The sequence below is a fragment of the Pristiophorus japonicus genome, chromosome 15, assembly GCF_044704955.1.
Source record: "Pristiophorus japonicus isolate sPriJap1 chromosome 15, sPriJap1.hap1, whole genome shotgun sequence".
Lineage (NCBI taxonomy): Eukaryota > Metazoa > Chordata > Chondrichthyes > Pristiophoridae > Pristiophorus > Pristiophorus japonicus.
This window is the reverse complement of record NC_091991.1, coordinates 76889560-76912275: the sequence shown is the minus strand read 5'-3', so window position 1 is coordinate 76912275 and position 22716 is coordinate 76889560. Positions and strand designations below refer to the sequence as shown.

The 22716-nt window shown below is 42.9% G+C and overlaps 1 protein-coding gene across 3 annotated transcripts in view; it reads right to left on the bottom strand.

Moving 5' to 3' along the window:
* LOC139280864 (A disintegrin and metalloproteinase with thrombospondin motifs 20) overlaps positions 1–22716 on the bottom strand; it is a 551188-nt gene that overhangs the window by 89977 nt on the left and 438495 nt on the right. For all 3 annotated transcript variants that reach the window (XM_070900621.1, XM_070900622.1, XM_070900623.1), the window contains one exon: positions 9266–9433. In XM_070900621.1, coding sequence (XP_070756722.1) covers positions 9266–9433 — 168 coding nt within the window. The remainder of the gene's footprint in view (positions 1–9265; positions 9434–22716) is intronic.

The window sequence follows — 22716 nt, the reverse complement described above, 5'->3', positions numbered from 1 at the left end:
TGCAGTTTACAGCTTTCTACCTCACTACCACACGGCCAATTTTTGTATCATCTCTGAACTTTTTAATCATGCCCTCATGAATTGAAACCTAAATCATTGATGTATACAGGTGCAGCATCCCAAATCTGTAACCCTCGGGACCGAGGGCGTTCTGGATTCCGTGTTTTTCCGGACTTTGGAACGTCTTTCTGATGTCATGAATCCAGAAACACCCGAGCCCAGGTTCGGGTATTTCCGGATTTCGGAACGTCAGAAAGTGGTGGTGGGGGGGGAGGGGACAACGGTTGCTCGCCGAGGAGCTGTTTGGGCCGCCGGCCCCATTGATGAGGTCGCGGGCGGGGCCCAGCAGCCAAGGAGTTGTTCGGGCAGGGCCCCGCCAAAGAGGAGCTGGTCGGGCGGGGCCCCGCCGTGGTGAAGGTGATCGGGTGGGCCGGTGAGGAGGCCCTGACGTAACGGCAGCAGCGGTGAGGCGAGACCCGAGGTCGTGCAGCGGCGGGACCTCGAGATCGGCAGGGTCAGCGGGTCTGGATTTCAGAACATTTTACGGATTCCGGACGACCCTGTCACCAATCGGTCCGAGGTCAGGATTCCGGAACGTTCCAGATTCCAGGCGCTACACCTGTACCACAAAAAACAAGGGACCTAGTACTGATCTTCGGAACCCCACTGGAAACAGCCTTCCAGTCACAAAAGCACCCATCAACCATTACCCTTTGCTTCCTGCCACTGAGGCAATTTTGGATCCAACTTGCCACTTTCCCTTGGATCCCATGGGCTTTTACTTTTCTGACCAATCTGCCATGTGGGACCTTGTCAAAAGCTTTGCTAAAATCCATGTAGATTACATCATACATGCTACCCTTGTCGACCCTCCTTAAAAAATTTAATTGGGTTACCAGGCATGACCAGCCCTTAACAAATCCATGCTGACTGTCCTTGATTAATCCATGCCTTTCTAAATGAAGATTTATCCTGTCCCTCAGAATTTTTTCCAATAATGTGCCCACCACCAAGGTTAGGCTGACTGGCCTATCCCTTTCTCGTTTTTTGAACAACGGTACAACGTTAGCAGTCCTCTAGTCCTCTGGCACCACACCTGTAGCCAGAGAGTATTGTAAAATGATGGTCAGAGCCTCCGCTATTTCCTTCCTTGCTTCTCTTAACAGCCTGGGATACATTTCATCCAGGCCTGGCGATTTATCTACTTTCAAAGATGATAAACCCTATAATATTTCCTCTCTCACTAGTGTTTATCTCATCTAATATTTCACACTCCTCCTCAACTACAATGTCTGCATCGTCCCTCTCCTTTGTGAAGGCTGACGCAAATTATTCATTCAGAACCATACCCACGTCTTCCGCCTCCACATAAAAGTTACCTTTTTGGTCTCTAATAGTAATCTCTGGCCCTCGATAATGTGAAATATTTGCATCAAATGTATTCATTGAATCACTGAGAGATAATGGCCGTGCCATTTCTGATTTGCCACCATGCTGACTGCAGCGAATTCTAATTAGAAATGGAGGAAAATATGGAGGGAGTTATCAATGGTGAGATGATGACTGCTAAATGGCTAAATTGATGTTGCAAATTTTGTTATTGCAAGGAAAATCTGGTTCATTATGGTGACTCCAATTGACGTGATTGAGCAAGATAGTGTAGAAACAAACTATGCCTCCTGAAAACAGATACAGCAAACATAGAAACATTTAAATTTACAGCGCAGAAGGAGGTCATTTTGGCCCATTATGTCCGGACACAAAGAGCCGCACGGCCCTCGGTCAGCAGCCCTGAAGGTTACATATAAACCTATGAACAATGAACAATGAACAATGACAGAAAGGTAAGGAGCACCCAGCCCAACTAGTTCGCTCCACACAACTGCAACACCCCTTGCACTGAAACATTCTACACTCCACCCCATCCGGAGCCATGTGATCTCCTGGGAGAGGCAAAAAACAGATAAAAAAACAATTTGGGGGAAAAAAAACTGGGAAAATTCCTCTCCGACCCATCCAGGCGATCGAAACTAGTCCAGGAAATCATCCTGGCTGAATTTGATTCCCTGCAGTACTTACCATCATATCTGCACTGGCCAACAGGAGGTTATCCAGTCTAATCCCTATTACCAGCTCCAGGTCCGTAATCCTGCAGGTTACGGCACTTTAAGTGCCCATCCAATCATCTTTTAAATGTGGCGAGGGTTTCTGCATCCACCACCCTTCCAAGCAGTGAGTTCCATATGCCCACAACCCTCTGCGTGAAGAAGCCACCCCTCAAATCCCCGCTGAACCTTCCACCAGCCACCTTAAAACTATATCCCCTAGTAATAAACACCTCCACCAATGGAAATAGGCCCTTGCTATCCACTATATCCAGGCCTCTCAATATTTTGTACACCTCAATGAGGTCGCCTCTCAATCTCCTCTGTTCCAATGAGAACAAACTCAGCCTGTCCAATCTGTCCTCATAGCTAAGATTCTCCATTCCAGGCAACATCCTAGTAAATCTCCTCTACACCCTCTCTAGTGCAATCACGTTCTTCCTATAATACGGCGACCAGAACTGCACGCAGTACTCCAGCTGTGACCTAACCAGAGTATTATATAATTTAAGCATAACCTCCCTACTCTTGTATTCTATGCCTCAGCCAATAAAGACAAGCATTCCGTATGCCTTCTTAACCACCTTATCCACCTGGCCTGCTACTTTCAGGGATCTGTGGACAAGCACTCCAAGGTCCCTTTTTTCATCTACACGATTAAGTGGCCTACCGCTTAATGTGTATACCCTTTCCTTATTAGCCCTCCCAAAGTGCATCACCTCACACTTCTCTGAATTAAATTCCATTTGCCACTGCTCTGCCCACCTGGCCAGTAGATTGATATCCTCCTGCAGCCCATGACATTCCTCTTCATTATCAATCACATAGCCAATTTTAGTGTAATCTGCAAACTTCTTAATCATACTCCTTATATTCAAATCTAAATCGTTGATATACATCACAAAAAGCAAGGGACCCAGTACTGAGCCCTGCGGAACCCCACTGGAAACATCCTTCCAGCAACAAAAATATCCATCAACCATTACCCTTTGCTTCCTACCTCTAAGCCAATTTTGAATCCAACTTGCCACTTTGCCCTGGATCCCATGGGCTTTAACCTTTGTGACCAGTCTACCATGTGGGACCTTATCAAAGGCTTTGCTAAAGCCCATATACACTACATCGTATGCACTACCCTCATCGACCCTCCTGGTTTCCTCCTCAAAAAATTCAATCAGGTTAGTCAAAGACGATCTTCCCTTAACAAATCCATGCTGACTGTCCCTAATTAATCCTTGCCTTTTCAAATGTAGATTTATCTTGTCTTTCAGGATTTTTTCCAATAATTTTCCCACCACTGAGGTTAGGCTGACAGGCCAGTAATTATTTGGCCTATCCATTTCTCTCTTCTTAAACAATGGTACCACATTAGCAGTCCTCCAATCCTCCGGCACCATGCCCAAATCCAAAGAGGACTTGAAAATGATAGTCAAGGCCCCTGCTATTTCCTCTTTTACATCGCTCAACAGCCTGGGATGCATTTCATCCAGGCCTGGGGACTTACCTACTTTTAAAGCTGCTAAACCCCTTAATACTTCCTCTCTCACTATGTTTATTCATCCAGAATATCACACTCCTCCTCGATAGCAGTATCTGCATTGCCCTTTCCTTTGTGAAAACATATACAAAGTATTCATTAAGAACCTTACCAACATCTTCCGCCTCTACACTCATGATCTCTAATGTGCCCTACACTTTCTTTAGTTACCCTCTTACTTTTAATATATTTATAGAACATCTTTGAGTTTTCCTTAATTTTACTAGCTAAGAATTTTTCATGCTCTCTCTTAGCATTCCTAATATCCTTTTTAATTTTGCCTCTTAACTTTCTATATTCCTCCAAAGATTCTATAGTATTTAGCCGTCGGTATATGACATAAGCTTCCCTATTTTTCTTTATCCTCCCCTGTAAGTTCCTAGACATCCAAGGGGCTCTAGAATTGTTATTCCCACCCTTTTTCTTTAAGGGCATATGTTTGGCCTGAGCTTTCCGGATCTCCTCCTTGAATGCCTCCCACTGTTCCGACACTGATTTACCCACAAGTAGCTGTTTCCTGTCCACTCTGGCCAAATCACTCCTCAACTTAGCAAAATTAGCTTTTCCCCAATTGGGACTTTTATTCCAGGCCTATCCTTGTCCTTATCCATAACCAACTTGAAACTGATGGAATTATGGTCACTGGCATCCAAGTGCTCTCCCACTAATACCCCTTCAACCTGCCCAGCTTCAGTCCACAAAACTAAATCCAAAACTGCCCCCTCTCATGTTGGGCTTGCTACATACTGACTAAAAAAACTCTCTTGAATGCATTTTTAAAATTCTGCACTCTCTATATCCTTCACACTAAATTTGTCCCAATCAATATTTGGATAGTTGAAATCCCCTACTATTACTACCCTATTGTTTTTAGACTTCACAGCAATTTGCCTACATATTTGCTCCTCTATAATACATCCCCAGCAGTGTGATCGCCCCTTTTTTATTTTTCAATTCAACCCATATGGCCTCATTTGATGATCCCTCTGACATATCATCCCTCCTCACTGCTGTAATAGTTTCTTTAATCAATACCGCGACCTCCCCCTCTTTTTACGCCCCTCTCTGTCTTGTCTAAAAATGCTGTAACCAGGAATATTGATCTGCCAAACCTGCCCCTCTTTCAGCCATGTTTCTGTAATGGCTATAACGTCATACTCCCAAGTGTCTACCTGTGCTCTTAGCTCATCCGCCTTATTCGCTATACTCCTTGAATTAAAGTATATACCATTTAGCACAGGAAGACCTCCTTGATTACTACTTACTAAGCCCTGTTTCCTTTGTCTTAGAGATTCGCTTTCTAGATTCTTGCTATCCAATTTCTCCTTTACTTCTTTCCCTATTGAATTTGTTCTCAGGTTCCCATCCCCCTGCCAAGCTAGTTTAAACTCTCCCCAACAGCACTATCATAACTCCCCATGAGGATATTGGTCCCGGCGCTGTTGAAGTGCAACCCATCTGGTTTGTACAGGTCCCATCTCACCCAGAAGAGGTCCAAATACCTCAAGAATTTAAAGTCCTCCCTCCTACACCAATTTTCCAGCTACGTGTTCGTCCTCTCTATCCTTCCATTCTTGTACTTATTAGCACATGGCATTGGTAGTAACCCGGAGATTACTATCTTTGAGGTCCTACCCTTTAATTTTCTTCCTAGTTCCCTGAATTCTGCCTGTAGGACCTCATCCCTCTTTCTACCTATGTCGTTGGTCCTGATATGGACTACGACCTCTAGCTGTTTACCCTCTCCCCCCAGAATGCCCTGCGTCTGCTCTGTGACATCCTTGAAGCTGTACCAGCGAGGCACCATACCATTCTGGAATCATGTCTACGGCTGCAGAAATGCCTGTTGTTCCCCTAACTGTAGAATCCCCCATCACTAGAGCTCTTTTATTCTACGTCCTTCCCCTATGTGCAGCTGAGCCACCCGTGGTGCCTTGGAATTGGCCATGGCTGCACCATCGCCCTCACCGATACTCAGAAGTGAATATCGGTTTGAAAGCGAGATGGATTCACGGGGGGTTTCCTGCACTACCTGCCTAGCGTTCTTACTTCATCTGGTGGTCACCCACTTCCCCTCTGCCTGCACACTTTTAAGCTGCGGGGTGACAACCTCCTATAACGTGCTATCCATATAGCTCTCAGCCTCATTCATGCACCATATTAACTCCAGCCACCGCTCAAGCTCCGAAACGTGGAACTCGAGTAGTTGAAGCTGGAGACACCTCCTGCACACATGTTTTTTTTTTTTGAAATTCGTAGCCAATCATTCCAATTCTTTGTCAAATCACAAACGCCAGAGGTCACCTTGCACACACCAAGGATCACTCTACGCCAATGCTCTTAGCCAAAAGGCCTAGAGCCACTGCACCGTTCCTGGAAGTACTGCAATACCAGGTTCGTGCCATGGAGGTGGATGGGTCAGGTCCCCCACACACCTCCGTGGAGGTGGATGGGTCAAGCCACCCCATCCACCTCCTGTTTCCAAAAAAGCAAGCATATACCTTCCTGATCCAGGGAGAACCACCCGGAGGTCATGGTGGCTACTCCCCTGTCAGGTCAGTTACGCATGATCTTAGCCAAAAGGCCGATCCTGCACACATGGTTGTCTAGGCCGCGCAAAGCATCCAGGACTTCCCACATGCCGCAGGATGTGCACTCCACAGAACTGAGCTGCCCTGCCATCCCTCTAGTAAGACTTATCTAGTTTAAAATCTACTTAAAAAGAAACATCTTGGGAGCAGGAGGGGAAAACAGAAAGGAGAGCTTGTTGCAATCAGATCCTTATATTACGCTGGAGGGAAAAATAGTACTTGTGAGCAATATTGATGAGGAGACGGATAGTTATGCAAAACAGGAAGATACTGCTGCTGAAGACAGCAATCATTTAACACTGATGTTTATAATCCAGATTCTTGGAGGCTTTTGAATGCATTTGATTGCTGTTCTTCAGGGGTTTGTATTGAACTTATTTGTTTTGTTTTTTTATAAGCTTTGCAACAAGGATTAATGCTACTCTTATCAACCAATATGATCACGGCAGATCAGGCTTATATTCTTCCTTTCTCCTTAGGTCAGATTTTTTATATCTCACGAAAACAGCAACTTAATTTCAGAGCTTGGTGACATTAAAGAATTGATAAGCAACAGTGCTAGGAAACCAAGGGCTAAGTGGCATTTATCCCAGAGTGCTGAGGGAGACTAGAGAGGAAATTTGTGAGGCATTATGAAGGAGTCACAGGACACTGGGGAGATACCATTAGATTGGAAACAGGCTAATGTGGTGTTCATATTCAAAAAGGGTGACAAAGCAGATACAGGCAACGACAAATCCATTAGCCTTACTTGAATCCCATGCAAAATAAGGGAATTGATTATCAGGAGCAAATTTGAGGGTTATCTGTGCAATAAAAACCTGGTAAACAGCAGTTACCACAGCTTTAGAAGGGAAAGGTGCTGACTGGCCTTGATTTGTTTGAGGAAGTGACAACCCAAGTGGATGATGGCCAACCTTACAAAGTTGTGTTCTTAAGGCTTCCAAAAGGGCTTTTGATAAAGTTCTACATGAAAGGCTACTACTTAAGCTCAAAGCTGTGGGCATTCAGGGTAAAACCTTGGCAATGGATAAAAAACAGGCTAAAGAGTAGAAAACGAGTCCACATTAGCAGAGTCGTGTCAGTGGGGAGTATTGAGTGGAGTGTCCCAGGGATTGGTGTCAGGACCACTACCTTTTCTAATTTACATCAATGATTTGAGTTCAGAAACTCAATGAAAACTGATCAAATTTGTCGACGATAACTAACTAGGAGAGGCAGTGGAATCAAAAGGAGGCAATATAAAAATGACACACTTATTTTAACAAAATATGGGAGTTGGTCAAACAATGCCCTATGAAATTTAATGCAGCTAAATGTAAATACTTTAGATTGGGAGGAAAAATGGATGACATACGCACTTCCTGATTGGTGTTGAAATAGCTAAGTTACTGAACCCGACACTCAACAGATCCAACCAATGCCGAAAAAGCTAATCGAGCATAAGAACATAAGAATTAGGAGCAGGAGTAGGCCTTCGGCCCCTTGAGCCCGCTCCACCATTCAATAAGATCATGGCTGATCTTCTACCTCAACTCCACTTTCCTGCGCTGTCCCCATATCCCTCGATTCCCTTAATATTCAAAAATCTATCGCTCTCTGTCTTGAATATACTCAAAGATTGAGCCTCCACAGCCCTCTGGGGTAGAGAATTCCAAAGATTCACCACCCTCTGAGTGAAGAAGTTTCTCCTCTTCTCAGTCCTAAATGGCTGACCCCTTATTCTGAGACTGTGACCCCTGGTTCTGGACTCCTCAGCTACAGGAAACATCCTCCCTGCATCTACCCTGTCAAGCCCTGTAAGAATGTTGTTTGTTTCAATGAGATCGCCTCTCATGCTTCTAAACTCTAGAGAATATAGGCCTAGTTTACTCAATGTTAAACTACTTGGCCAAAAAAGAATACAAGTCAGAGGAAGTTGTGACCAAACGATATAGTGCTCTAGTCAGACCACATCGTAAGTTTTCTTGTCGGTTCTGGTCAACGTGACACACGCATTAGAAGCAATGCAGAGAAAAGCCAAGAGGCTGATCCTGAATGTAAAGGGTACGAATTATGAAGAATGGCTGGAGAAACCTGGGCTCTTCGGCCTGGAAAGGAGGAATTGGAGAGGTGATCATTTAGGGGTATATCAGATAGCAAACAATATGGAAAAATATTTTTCATTGAACTGTCGGAGTGGGACAAAGGGGCACAGATTTAGACTAGTAAAGGGTAATTTTGGGACTGATATCAATGGATCTTGTGATCTCAATCAACATAACAAAAACAGATTATCTGGTCATTATCATATTGCTATTTATGGGAGTTTGCTGTGCGCAAGTTGGCTGCCGTATTTCCCACATTACAACAGTGACTACACTCCAAAAGTACTTCATTGGCTGTAAAGCGCTTTCACGTCGTGAAAGGCGCTATATAAATCCAAGTCTTTCTTTTCTTTTTTTAAAGTAGGTCATTAAGAGTTTGAGGATTGAAAGTATTTGAGTTCTAGGAACATATTTAGATACAGGTAATGTAACAGTTGAGAACTAAACTGCCCCATTGGTAGCCAGGTTCAGATTGAATTGAATTTGGTTACCCTCCAATTAAATAATTTTGCCAAATCTGGCCACGTGACTTGAGGGAGTGAGCCGTCTCTGGAGAGGGAAAGAGTTGATTAAAGTAAACTAGTAAATTCAGCGGAAGATTTATTCAAAGTTCAACACCTTTCAGGCAATGTAGAGAAGCACTGACAGTGGTTCCGGAGAAGTCTATAGCCAAGTTTGTTGTACATTACTGGTTGAAGGAATGGAGGCAGAGGGAAAATAGTGAACTATATCAGTGGATTCATTTCAAAGGAAGTCATTACCAAATTGTAATACTCAATAAAATTATACATCTTGAAAAAAATTGTGTATAATTGTGAACCACTTTTCTCTACAGCAATTAGGAAATTCAGATGCAGGCTCATGTCAAAATTTAAAAGAAATGACTGCAATCATTTTTCACCAGAGAGGGAATAAAGGAAGGTGCAGAACAACATTGGATCATACCTCCTTCCATCGAGTGGTTTTCCAGCCTGGGCATCGGCCAGCCCGGCACGGTTTATATATTCGAGGTTTCTTTAAATGATCGCAGTACTTGTTATCCACAGCTATCTGCTCCGTGTCAACACAGGAGATATCCCGGTGCTTGCTTCCCTTGCCACAGGTCACAGAACACTAGGAACAAAGCACAGAAGTTACATTCTAACAACCCGGAGCAACACATTTCTTCAGATTTTGTGTCTCACTAATTGCAAGAAAACAAAAATCCACGGCATACAGGTTAGAAAAGTTAACAAGGTATTTTGTTTTACACGTCTCTGTAATGAAGCTACCAAGTATTTGGAAAGGAGTGATAGATAAATGTCTGCTGATGGTATGTTACAGCTTTTTATATCAAGTTCGTGCACACAAGTTTCAAAATAGAAGACCTGCTCACTGTGCACTACAATGTGGCTGAGCATGTGAGTGTAAAAGGCTGAAGCATTCGCAACCATCTTCAGCCAGAAGTGCCGAGTGGATGATCCATCTCGGCCTCCTCCTGAGGTCCCCAAAATCACACATCCAGTCTTCAGGCAATTTGATTCACTCCACATAATATCAAGAAACAGCTGAGCGCACTGGATATAGCAAAGGCTATGGGCCTCGACAACATTCCGTCTGTAGTGCTAAAGACTTGTGCTCCAGAACTAGCCATGCCTCTAGCCAAGCTATTCCAGTACAGCTACAACACTGGCATCTATTCGACTATGTGGAAAACTACCCAGGTACGTCCTGTCCACAAAAAGCAGGACAAATCCAATCCAGCCAATTACCGCCTCATCAATCTACTCTCAATCATCAGCAAAGTGATGGGAGGTGTCGTCAACAGTGCTATCAAGTGGTACTTACCAATAACCTGCTCACTGATCAGTTTGGGTTGTGCCAGGACCAGTCAGCTTCAAACCTTATTACAGCCTTGGTCCAAACAGGGACAAAAGAGCTGAATTCCAGAGGTCAGGCGAGAGTGACTGCCATTGACATCAAGGCAGCCTTTGACCGAGTGTGGCATCAAGAAACTGAAGTCAATGGGGATCGGGGAAACTGTTCACTGGGTGGAGTTACAGCTAGCACAAAGGAAGATGGTTGTTAGAGGCCAATCATCTCAGCACCAGGACATCTTCAGCTGCTTCATTAATGACCTTTCCTCCATCATAAGGTCAGAAGGAGGAATGTTTGCTGATGATTCCACAGGTGGTGCTGCCCTTGTCTTTCTAGATGTCATGGGTTTGGGAGGTGCCATCATTGAATCCGCCACCATCAACATCCTGGAGATCACCATTGACCAGAAACATAACTGGACCAGCCACATAAATACTGTGGCTACAAGAGCAGGTCAATGGCTGGGTATTCTGTGATGAGTATCTCACCTCCTGACTCCCCAAAAGGCTTTCTACAACCTATAAGACACAAGTCAGGAGTGTGATGGAATTCTCTCCACTTGCCTGGATGAGTGCAGCTCCAACAACACTGAAGAAGCTTGGCACAATCCAGGACAAAGCAGCCCCTGCACTCAAAATACATCTTAATCAATGACAACAACTTGCATTTATATATCACCTTTAACGTAGTGTAATGTCACAAGGCGCTTCACAGGAGCGTAAGCAGACAAAAATTTACTTTGTGTCAATCAACATAACAAAAGAAGATTATCTGGTCATTCTCACATTACTATTTGTGAGAGTTTGCTAAGCGCAAACTTTTCTGCCGTGTTTCCCACATTACAACAGTGACTACACTTCAAAAGTATTTCATTGGCTGTAAAGTGCTCTGGGACATCTGGTGGTCATGAAAGGTGCTATATAAATTCAAGTCTTTCTTCTTTCAAAGAAGGAAACATTATGACAGGTGATGGAGGTAGGTTTTAAGGAGGGTCTTAAAGAAAAAGAGAGAGAGAACAATGGAGAGGTTTAGGGAGAGACTTCCAGAGCTTTGGGCCTACATTTTGTGCTCAAGTCTCTGGAGTGGGGTTTGAACCCACAATTTTCTGACTCAGAAGCGAGTGTGCTGTTGCTGATCTGCAGTGAACGTCTACGAGCTTTGGGCCTGGACAGCTGATGACACGGTCACCAATGGTGAGGTGAAGGAAGTGAGGGATGCATAGGAGGCCAGAATTGGAGGTACACAGAGATCTTAGAACTCTTTAATCTTCATACTGCCCCACTCATTAACTTATTCAACAATTTGTTCTTGAGTACTTTCCTGATGACATGATCTTTGTCATCCTCTCGAATACTTGTTTCTAATCATTCCCTGTGCCATTGTCCATCACTTAGCCCTTTTTCTCGGGAACTAACCTTACCAGTAAATGGGTTCCTGTCTAAATAGTCAATGATTTTTTTTTAAGGGCTGAATCTTATAAATTAGGAGGATTTTGTTCCCCCTTTTAAAAGACAAGTTGTGAATAACACACAAAAGTCACAGTTTACAGTGGGATGTTGCAGTTAACCTGCAAGTAAGGAGGATCTCAATCATCTGACTGCAATTCGGCTCATTTATATATTATTAGTTCTTCTGTACTCAGTGGATAATGCAGCATATTCTTTGCTCAGCTAATAACTTGCAAACAGCGTTCTCTGCATTCATAAAATAGGTCATATTCAACAACTGGAAAGGGCAGCAGTTGCACTGATCAGTTAATTTTTGAAAAATATCTACTTTTCCATCTGCGTGCTTTTACTGATTTAGGTACTGAATGTTATCACTGTGTCAGTACGCAGCTACAATTGTTTACAGTGTACGGGAAATATGAAAACAACCAATTATGCTGCAGATGGTAAAATGTAATTTGTGAAGCGGATTCTATTCATCACCTTGCTAATATTAGTAATGGTGACCATGAAACTACCCGATTGTTGGAAAAACCCATCTGGTTCACTATCCATCCTTACCCGCTCTGGCCTATAGGTGACTCCAGACCCACAGCAATGTGTTGACTCTTAACTGCCGTCTGAAATGGCCTAGCAAGTCATTCAAGGGCAATTAGAATTGGGTAATAAATGCTGGCGTTGCCAGCGACACCCACATCCGTGAACGATTTTGTGACATCTTGAGGTCATGTAAGGCGTATATGCAAGTCTTTCTTTCTTTACTCAAGTGGGGTTGTAAGGGTTGTAATGATTGGCCATATCAGATGGACATAAAAGATCCCATGCCACTATTCAAATAAGAGTAGGGGACTTCTCTCTGGTGTCCTGCTCAACATATATCCCTCAACTGACACTTAAAATAAATGATCTGGTCATCTATTTCATTGCTGTTGTGGGAGCTTGCTGTGTATAAATTGGCTGCCATGTTTCCCCACATTTCAACAGTGACTATACTTCAAAAGCACTTCACAGGCAAGTAAAGCACTTTAGGACGTCCTGAGATCGTGAAAGATGTTATATAAATGCAAGTCTTTCTTTCTTTTATTGTTAGCAGCAATTTCTAGTCTTATATATGTTTTGAAAAGATCTCATGTGGATTCTATTTTTGCTATGTTGCATTCAAACATTGAGGAGCAAATTACTTTCCCCATTACAGATGTTATTAATAGACCTCTACGATGCACTAATAGGAAGTGAAAGAGATAGTCTAGTTCCTAACCATACATGGTTACAAATGGAGTCACAGGGCTAGATTTTCGCCGACTTTGCAGCTGAGATTTGACCCTCTGCGGCAAAAACCCGGTTGATGGGATCTTCAGGCACCTTTTTGCGGCGGTGCTTCCATGAGAGGAGCGCTGACGTGAAACGCCGGCATGAAACGATGTGCAACGCCGCGGATTGCATTACCATCGTCACTCTCCGCCACGCCCAGAATACCGACAGGGTCAAACCTGCAGGGCAGCCCTGCCAGCAGTGGTAAGTATGAAGACCTGCAAAAAAGTAAGTTAAGGTTTATATTTTTTAATTCTTTCTCAGCGATTTAATAGGTAAGGGTTTTGTGAATGTTTTGTGAATGTTATTTGCAATTATTTTCCCCCTCCCTAGGCCACTCTCGCAGCGCTACCAGCCTCGGACTAAAGTTGCCGAAACTCACGGTTTGCGCCGCGAATCCTCGTGCAACGTCAACTTTACTGATGACGCAAAGGCCGAAATTTAGGCCTAAAAACGGTAGCGCAGCGAAAACGGTAATTTTGGCGTTAAACTACCATTTTCGCCGACAACCGAAAATCTAGCCCAGTTCAATCCATTCCGGATTTTGGTAAGTGAGAACATAATTCAGCGATTGTCGCTCACTGTGTGGGGGACAGACGGAAGCTGGGAAAGAACACATTCATTACCATTCATACGTGTCAGCCTGAAAATAAACAGCATGTGAACTCAATAGGATGGCGGAGTGTAATGTGGCTCAAACCCATCACACGTGCACGCAAAACTAACAAGTCTTTAGGTGAATATACAGGGAGACTGTGTGGGCCTCTTTTTGCCCCAGTGAATACTAACAACAGGAACCAAAAAGGTCATTGTGTGCATTTCTTTTTTAAAAAAGAGCATTTTGATCATTTTAAACAGAAGTCCAATTAATTCACATTATATATTCAATGATTCATATTACTTATAAATCTTGATAAATCCAAAATTGAGTGCGCTAGTGTGAATTATTACAGCATATTATACAATATCAGAAATATTTAATGTAAAGCATTGGGAATAAAGCTTAAGAATGCACACATACAGTTGAAAATGACATTTATGTTATTAACTCCAAATACATATGTAAATGATCCTCTTACACTGTACTTAAAGCAATCATATATAAAAATGATGAATATGACGGTAGACCTCCAGATTTTTCTCCTATGGAATGATCCCATTACTCATATACAAAGAGTTATTAAACACAAATCTGGCAGCATCTTCCACCCCAGCTGCTAAATATAAGGTATTGAAGCTCAGCCTAGTGAAAGAATATTATATAATATGGGAAATTCTTCAACTAAACTTAGCTTGTTTCATTGCTTGCTTATCATTTCCACCTGGTGCGATCGGCTGTAAGGTTTGCTTCCTTGTTTTCATTCCAAAGTTCAGGAAGAACTTTCTGCTCAAGGCCAATATCAAACTGTTCGAGTGCAGAGAGACTGCAAACTTCATTGAATAGCCCGACATCATTAAAGCACTCGCATTTGGCACATCTGAGCTCAATTTGTTTTTCAATAATCTTTCTGATGGCACGCTGTACCAGTCCAATAGTCAGCACTAATTGCACATTTGTACATTATTTATGTTTAAGAAATATTTGTTTTCAGATGATTTTTATAAAGCTTTTGTACAGAATTAATATTCAAATTGTAACTGGCACTTAAGCTTGGAACACTTTGTTAGAATAATACCAATGTTTTGTTTACAGTATTTAGCAGATTGTAAATACTGTTTCTGAAACACCACAAGTATACAGTGTTATCTATTAACTTCAAGAACATAAGAAATAGAAGCAGGAGTAGGCCATTTGGCCCCTCGAGCCTGCTCCGCCATTCAATAAGATCAATAAGGCTGATCTGAAATGGCTGATTCAAAATGGATGACTCTACACCATAAAGACATTAATTGGGAAGGGATGATGAGGCAAAGAGGTAAATACTGAGGAACACAACATAAAGTTCCTACCCACATCCTATATCAGTAACAACAGGCCACTACTCCTGTAATATTGTGCTGGAATTATATAAGGCAAGTGGGTCCTGCTACTATGCAAAAGGTAAGCACAAATTATTGGGTCACAACACAATTTGTTTGAGTAGATTTATAATTCGAGTCATTAAGGGGAGAACTACTTAACCACAGGAAGCCTCAGAATCTATCTGTCTTGTTTTGAATTGCATTGGGACAACAGGAAACATTGCAATGTGTTGCATTGAAGCCCTTTTTCCAGAATTCTAGTCCTGGAGTTGGTTGTAGTGTATTTGGCTTCCTGCAACTTCCATAAACACGGTAATTACGCAGGCATTTCAAACACAGGGTAGGATGTCAGCAGACATGGAGTTCAAAGCATTCTGAGAAACTCTCAGCCTGAATTGCCTACAATATGAGTGTCTGCTCCATTATAATGAGTGTTTATGCTCTAAGAGCTTTATGTACTTTGAAGATGGCACAGTGAACAAAAAAACCTAAATGCAAGGAAGTGATTTCTTATCTCTGTAAATTGCTTCTTCAGCCCAGGCTTCACTGCCCAAAACCATGCCTCCTGGATTACGTCACTTAACCATCTAGCATTTGTTACTGAACAGTGGGATATCACATCCATATGGGCAAAATACACCTCCTTTTCATGAAAATCTCATCCGCCAGGCATGAGTTAATCAAAGTTGTTAATCCTTCCAGACAGAGTACAGAACGACAACTGAGGCACTCCTCTCTCTCTCTCTTCTTTCTCTCTGGTGCACATAGTATCAGGAGGCCGGTCCAAGAGCTCTGCAGTTTAGGAACGGCTTCAGACTGTGAACTGATCCATGCAGCGCCACAGAAAGACAACACCAGGTAGGTTTGTGTTTCATTATTGCTTTCCTGGATGCCACATTTATACAAAACAAAATTAAGGCAAAGCATATACCCCCAGTAAGCAAAAAACAAAGGCTAAAGTTACAATTCTTTGTTCTCTAACTTCTGGCTCAAAACAACCGGACTTTTAAAAAAAAATCCATCAAATTAATTATGAGATTGCAAAATGACGACAAGCTTCAACATCTGTGAAAAATGAGCTGTCATTTAAAAACTCAGTGAAAGTAGTTTACAAAAGGGTATTACATACTTAATATTTTTCACAGGAGTAATCAAAATTGTATTGTAACAAATTGCGTGCGAAGTGAAGAAACGTTTGATGGAATGCCAGCGAGAAGCAACATACCATTGGTTTTCAGCTGTAACACAAAGCAGAATATACAGCAAAAAAAAACACGCTCAAAACGCCAAATTCCTTTCACTGTCTACATTTTGTTCAATCTTTTGAAGTACAGGCATTTAGAACAAATGATTTTACATTTTCTCCACTTTGCAAATGTTGTTTGCACTTTCTCCTTTGCTCGTGAAGTTCAACCGATATACCTGGGAGGCCATAATGTTATTTGCTCGAAGAGCTCAGCTGACATCATGAACTGCATGAACTTAAGCGCAAACAGCTTGTGATTATCTGAACTCAGATCAGGTTACATCCTTAAATCATTCTCAGGTAATCATTATTATATGTTTGCTGTTTTACAGTAAGCTTGCTAGCATGTGGTAGTACGTTGAGGTAGTATAATAAGGGAGCTCAACTGTTACTACCATTTGTGACATAATACCTGAAAGGTGTACACAGTACAACATGACAGGACCTGTTCCATTATAAGCTTCTCACTTCATCAGTCTGTACTGTGTTTTTAAGCCAAGTAGAATATAATGTAACCACATAGAAATTAACCTAAGTGCAGCCAAGATTACTAACAAATATAAACAAGAAAATTACAGGTATCAAAAAATTGTATTAGAATAAAGCTGTAATATAGACAAAACCTCATTATATAATACACATATTGATTTATGGTCTTGCAGTAATTATGCTGTAGATATTTCATCTTACAGTGCCAATGTCATCAAACGCAAACAAAAAAGCGCAAAAGTAAAATAATCTGTCCCTATGGAGTGTGTTGTATAATCTATGAAAAGTATTGCTGGTAGTGTGCACTTCCTGTAAACACTTTTACCATCACACTTTCCTGATAACATCCATGTTGTTCTAAAATGGTGAGCAATGCCACAGGAGTCAAGGGTTATGGGGAGCGGACAGGGAAGTGGAGTGGAGGCCAGGATCAGATCAGCCATGATCTTATTGAATGGCGGAGCAGGCTTGAGGAGCCAAATGGCCTACTCCTGCTCCTATTCCTTATGGTCTTATGATAGCTGCTAAAATTCATATGGCAGTGATTCACAGGCAATGATTTCACCTTGGGGACCAGATGATGGCTAAACTGCCCAAGCTTCACGATCACAGTTTGCAAGATCACGTCTTAACTACACAATTATATTGTTGTCCAAGAATCACAACGTCCTATTCTAATTTTATATAAATTAACATTGGTGACTTTCACATTACCCAATGGGTAAAGGCATATACTGTTCTAATATCGGGCCTAAAGCACTCATTTAAAAGTCAGCGTTTAATGACTTGGTTAAACTACTTGCCTCAGTGCCCCTGGATGAGGGCTCCATCTCTCATTATTGTCCAGTGATCCCTTCAGGAATATGCACAGAAGTGGGGGCAGGAATACGTTTGCTGTGATGCCCTTCATGGTTCAACAGTTTGACATGTACTATCTAGGCCTACACATGCATAATATAATGTGACTTCCATGAGATTGTGTATTGTGGTTGATTCCCATTGGATTGTACCCCAGCTAGAGTTGGTGCCTTCAGGAGAGGAAAGGAGAAAAATAGGGGACGAAAGATAATAAAAGTGAAACACTCCCACATACACTTGATTTAAAATGATGCTATGCCTGATATATTTCTCCCCAAAGAACGCACCAGTGGAGATGTGGGGGCGGGACATGCACCCCTACCCGACAGGTCTGGTGCTCACCCAGGACAAGTTTCTGTCAGTAGCCTCATTTAAATATTTCGACAGGCTCCTGCCACTATTCCCACTTGCACTTGGGAACTCAACATGGGGACAGGGCGGGATGGGACTGCTCCTGCAGCACCTTCAAGGGGGAAGCAACCATGGGGAAGAAGGAAAGAAAGGTTTTGCACAAAATTAGCAAGGCAGACCTAGCGAATTCATAAGAAATAGAAGCAGGAGTAGGCCATATGGCCCCTCGAGCCTGCTCCGCCATTCAATACGATCATGGCTGATTCGATCATGGACTCAGCTCCACTTCCCTGCCCGCTCCCCTTATCGGTTAATTCATCTTCCCTCTACTGACTGCCGATCCTGCTTTAGGCCTTTACTTAAACATTTGCCCTCATTGAGCAATGCTTGTTCTGTTCTGGCATTTTTCATCGCTGAGGCAATAATGACAGGAAGCTTTACTTATGATGCCATGGGTCATTACGGTCTCATTTAAATACGCCCGGCAGTGGAAGTGGCACTGTAAAACCTCAATGGGCACAAAATACCCCAACATATACTCAAGGTCAATGGGTCTCTAAATAAAAAATTGTGAATCAAACGAGTCCAAAGACACAATGAAGCTTCCTGTAAATAGAATCGCTTGATTGATACTCCATCCAGGCTTCACATATCTATTGATCCGATGGTTATATTAGCATCTAGAGTAAAGCTTTCTCATCCTGGTTCGTACAGATCAGAGAACCTGCAAATGGTATATTGGCCTTCATAGCTAGGGGATTTGAGAAAGGAGCAGGGAGGTCTTACTGCAGTTGTACAGGGCCTTGGTGAGGTCTCACCTAGAATATTGTGTTCAGTTTTGGTCTCCTAATCTGAGGAAGGACCTTCTTGCTATTGAGGGAGTGCAGCGAAGGTTCACTTGACTAATTCCTGGGATGGCAGGACTGACATATGAGGAGAGACTGGAACAACTGGGCCTTTATACATTGGAGTTTAGAAGGATGAGAGGGGATCTCATAGAAACATATAAGGTTCTGACGGGACGGGACAGGTTAGATGTGGTTAGAATGTTCTTGATGTTGGGGAAGTCCAGAACTGGGGGACACAGTCTTAGGATAAGGGGTAGGCCATTTAGGACTAAGATGAGGAGAAACTTCTTCACTCAGAGAGTTATTAACCTGTGGAATTCCCTGCCACAGAGAGTTGTTGATGCCAGTCCATTGGATATATTCAAGAGGGAGTTAGATATGGCCCATACGGCTAAGGGGATCAAGGGGTATGGAGAGAAAACAGGATAGGGATACTGAGGGAATGATCAGCCATAATCTTATTGAATGGTGGTGCAGGCTCGAAGGGCCTACTCCTGCACCTATTTTCTATGTTTCTATGCCTGCTTTCACAGTTTCCATCTGTAGTTTAGTCAGAAAGGGCATCTGTCATCTTAACTCTGGTTATTTCTAAAATCATATTTGCCCTGTGTAGTTAAAGTTGTACATAAAAGTACAGAAATGTTACGATTTGACCAAGGATTTAAAAAAAAACCTGCTTTTGTCATAATCATATTCGGGAATTAAACGAACTTGATAGCCATAGAAACTTACAGGATAGGAGGCCATTCATCCTTTTGTGCGTGTGCCAGTTCTTCGCTAGAGCAATCCAAAACTAATCCCACTGCCCTGCTTTCTCCCCATAGGCCTGTATCGTGTAACACTTCAAACCTTTATCCACTTTTCCTGTAAACAATGCAACGGCCTCAGTTTCAAGCACACCCTGTGGCAATGCTCCAATGAATCTTTGAGCAAAGACATTTCTCATTTGTCCTAACCTCTCTCCTCATTCTTAGAGTGACAATTTAAAATTGATGACCCTTTACCACTGACTCTCCAACCAGAGGAATTATTCTTTCCCAATTCACCCTGTCAAAGCCTTTTAAATGCCTCTTTTAAATCTTCCCACATTACAACAGTGACGACACTCAAAGTACTTCATTGATTGTAAAGTGCTTTGAGATGTCCTAAGTCTTTCTTTCTTTCCTTCTTCCGCTCTGCTCTGCTCCACTGGGAAATAGTCCCAGTACCTCAAGTCTCTTCTTATAATTATAGTTTCCTTTTCCTGCTGGATCTACACTGTACGTAATGGTGTTAATGCTCTTTCTATAAAGGCATCCCCATAACAGCATATAGGGCTCAATTTTCCCCAAAGCATTTTTTTGGCATAGTTGAAGAGTTACGCCCGATTTTTTGGGGCCTAAGTATGGCAAAAAAAAAATGTTCCAAGTTTCCCCATTCGATTTCTTCATTTTGGCGTGGCCTAACCCGACCTTTAGTTTTGGGGGTGGAGCCTTGATCTGCGCCAAAAAGATCAGGCTGCCATGGTAACCAGGGACACAATGCGAGCTGAGACTGCAAAGTGAACCATACAGCTAACTCCCAACACATCTCTCTCTCTCTCTCTCTCTCGGGACTGTGTGTGTGAACCGGGGACTGAGAATGCGACCAGACAGCCTTCGGGTGGGGTTGGAGGTAAGTTGCTGCTATGTGTATTTCAATTCTTTCACTGTATCCGGGCATTTGCTGCGCCGATTTCCTGAACTCTAGGGAAGGTTTTTCTGGAGAGGTCACATACACTGGCCTAATCAGAACTGGAGTAACTCTCAGCTGGCCAAACTTCCCTAAATTGCCAGAAGTGGTGCAGGTGGCTGGTTACGGCCCTTTGGCTGAAAAAAAAACTGACTTAAAAAAATCGTACCTAACTGAGTTACACTGGTGCAAATTGATTGGGGAAACTGTGATTTTTCAACTTAGGCCAAAAAGAGCAGCCTGCTCCAAAAAAACAGCGCAAATCACTGAGGAAAATTGAGCCCATAGTACTTTAACAGTAGCGTAAACATTGCTTTGTACAAATTCATCATTGCTCCTTTACTCGTGTGCCCTATGCCCCTATTTATGGAACCCAAAATGCTACAGACCTTTTGATGGCTTCATCTGCTCGCACTTGCACTTTCTGAGACAATTTTGCATTGGAAACCCTAGCTCTCCCTATTCGTTCAGACCCTACGACCTCTTTCCATTGACTGTAAACTCCCATTCATAGTTTTTCCTCCCAAAATATATGACCTCACACTTCTCCATATTAAATTGCATTAGCAGCCGAATATCCTGTTAAATTACCTATGTCTTATTGATGTCTTTTATAGTCCTCCAACCCACTTACTTTTTTGTTGTTGGCAATATTCAAAATTGTGCTCCCAATGCCCAAATTATCTATGTACATGGAGAACAAAGTGGATCCAACACTGACCTCTGGGGTACAAACTGGGAACCCTTCTCCAACCTGAGCAGCACTCATTATTAAACGTACCTTGTATTTGTTGTCCATCAACCAACTTTTTATCCATGCTGCTACATTTTCAGTTATAACATACGCCTGAATTTTGTTAACAGGTTTGCTGTAAGAACGCCTTCTCAAAATGATCATACACCATGGGGCCGAAATTCAGGGTCTCAGAAAGACCTGTTACTGCCCATTTGCGGCGGCCATGCGTCCGAATCCCGTGGCCGCTGCTTTGTGGTCAACTGGCCGCCCCGACCCAAATTCAGAGCGGGGTTTTTTCTGGCCTGGACCCGATACCGCCCGATGCTGATGACCACTGCAAACGCATCATCAGGATGCGCACCACCGTTCTCCCTCGCCTGAAAAATGCACCGACCGAAATTCAGGTCAAAAAATCGATGCCCCGCTGCGTGGTACCCAGGACAGCTTTCTGTGTCGGTGCACCTTATCCCCAGTGAGTGCGGTCCGGCAGCACGGCGGCCCTTCCAGGGGAGGGCACACTGCCATGACTGCCATGTATTTATTTTTGCCGGCCTACTTCCCGATCGGCTGGGCCACCAACGGGCAGCCTGGCACCCCATCTTGGCCCGGCCGAAACCCTCCCTGGTGGCCCAGTGGCCAAAGATTTAAAATGCCGGATTCTCTCCCCTTTAACAGAGGGGAGAGAGCATGGTTTCGCACACGTGCTGTGACGTCACCACCGCTGAGTGACAGCGGCAGAGTCCCGGTCCGATTCAGCCCCTCAGCCTGCCTTCCTGTCGCTCTCTTGCCCCCACTATGGCCGACTACCGTTGGGACTTTGAAAAAATGTCAAAGACCTGAAAATCGATCATCCGGCCGCATCATGGATCCCTGCAGTAAAAACAAGTAAAAACTCAAAGGTGCGCCAGCTTTCTTGCGCTACTGAATCTCGGCCCCTATATCTACCTGCATTCCCTTCATCTATTCAATCAGTCACATCATAAAAAAAATATAAAAATAGTGCATAAGTAATAAAGCATTCAAGACTTTCCTAACAGGCTGCAGCCACTTTAAATCAGTTTTATTCAACACTTTCTGCACTTGTGGCAGAACAAAAAAAAATGTTTATTCTTAGAAAACAATGCACTGGTACAAATGAGCTCTTACTTTAAAAAAAAATCAGATCCTGGTTACTTAGCAAAAAGACAAAAAAAAGTCTTAAATCTGAAGAATGGATGCACTTAACCTCACATAGCAGGGTAACACTTTGCGATTTACTTTACAAAGCTATTTCTTTCATCGCTTTCATTCTTGCTGTGGATTTATCTCTTAATAAGGGCTGTTCCATGCCCCAGCCACTTCTCCAGTTTCAGTCATGAAGAGAGAACATGGCAGTATTTCAGAGCTTTGGTTATGAACCCTTTCAACCAGCAGCTTATATTACACCTGGTTGATGGGAAGTCATATCTGGTTAATTTATTTTGGCTTATGTCGTGGATTAAATTAACTTCACATGTATCGGACTCGCAGAAAAGTAAACACCATGGCAAAATGTTATTGATCCCATGCAATAAATTAAACAGTAACGGAAACAGGCGCCG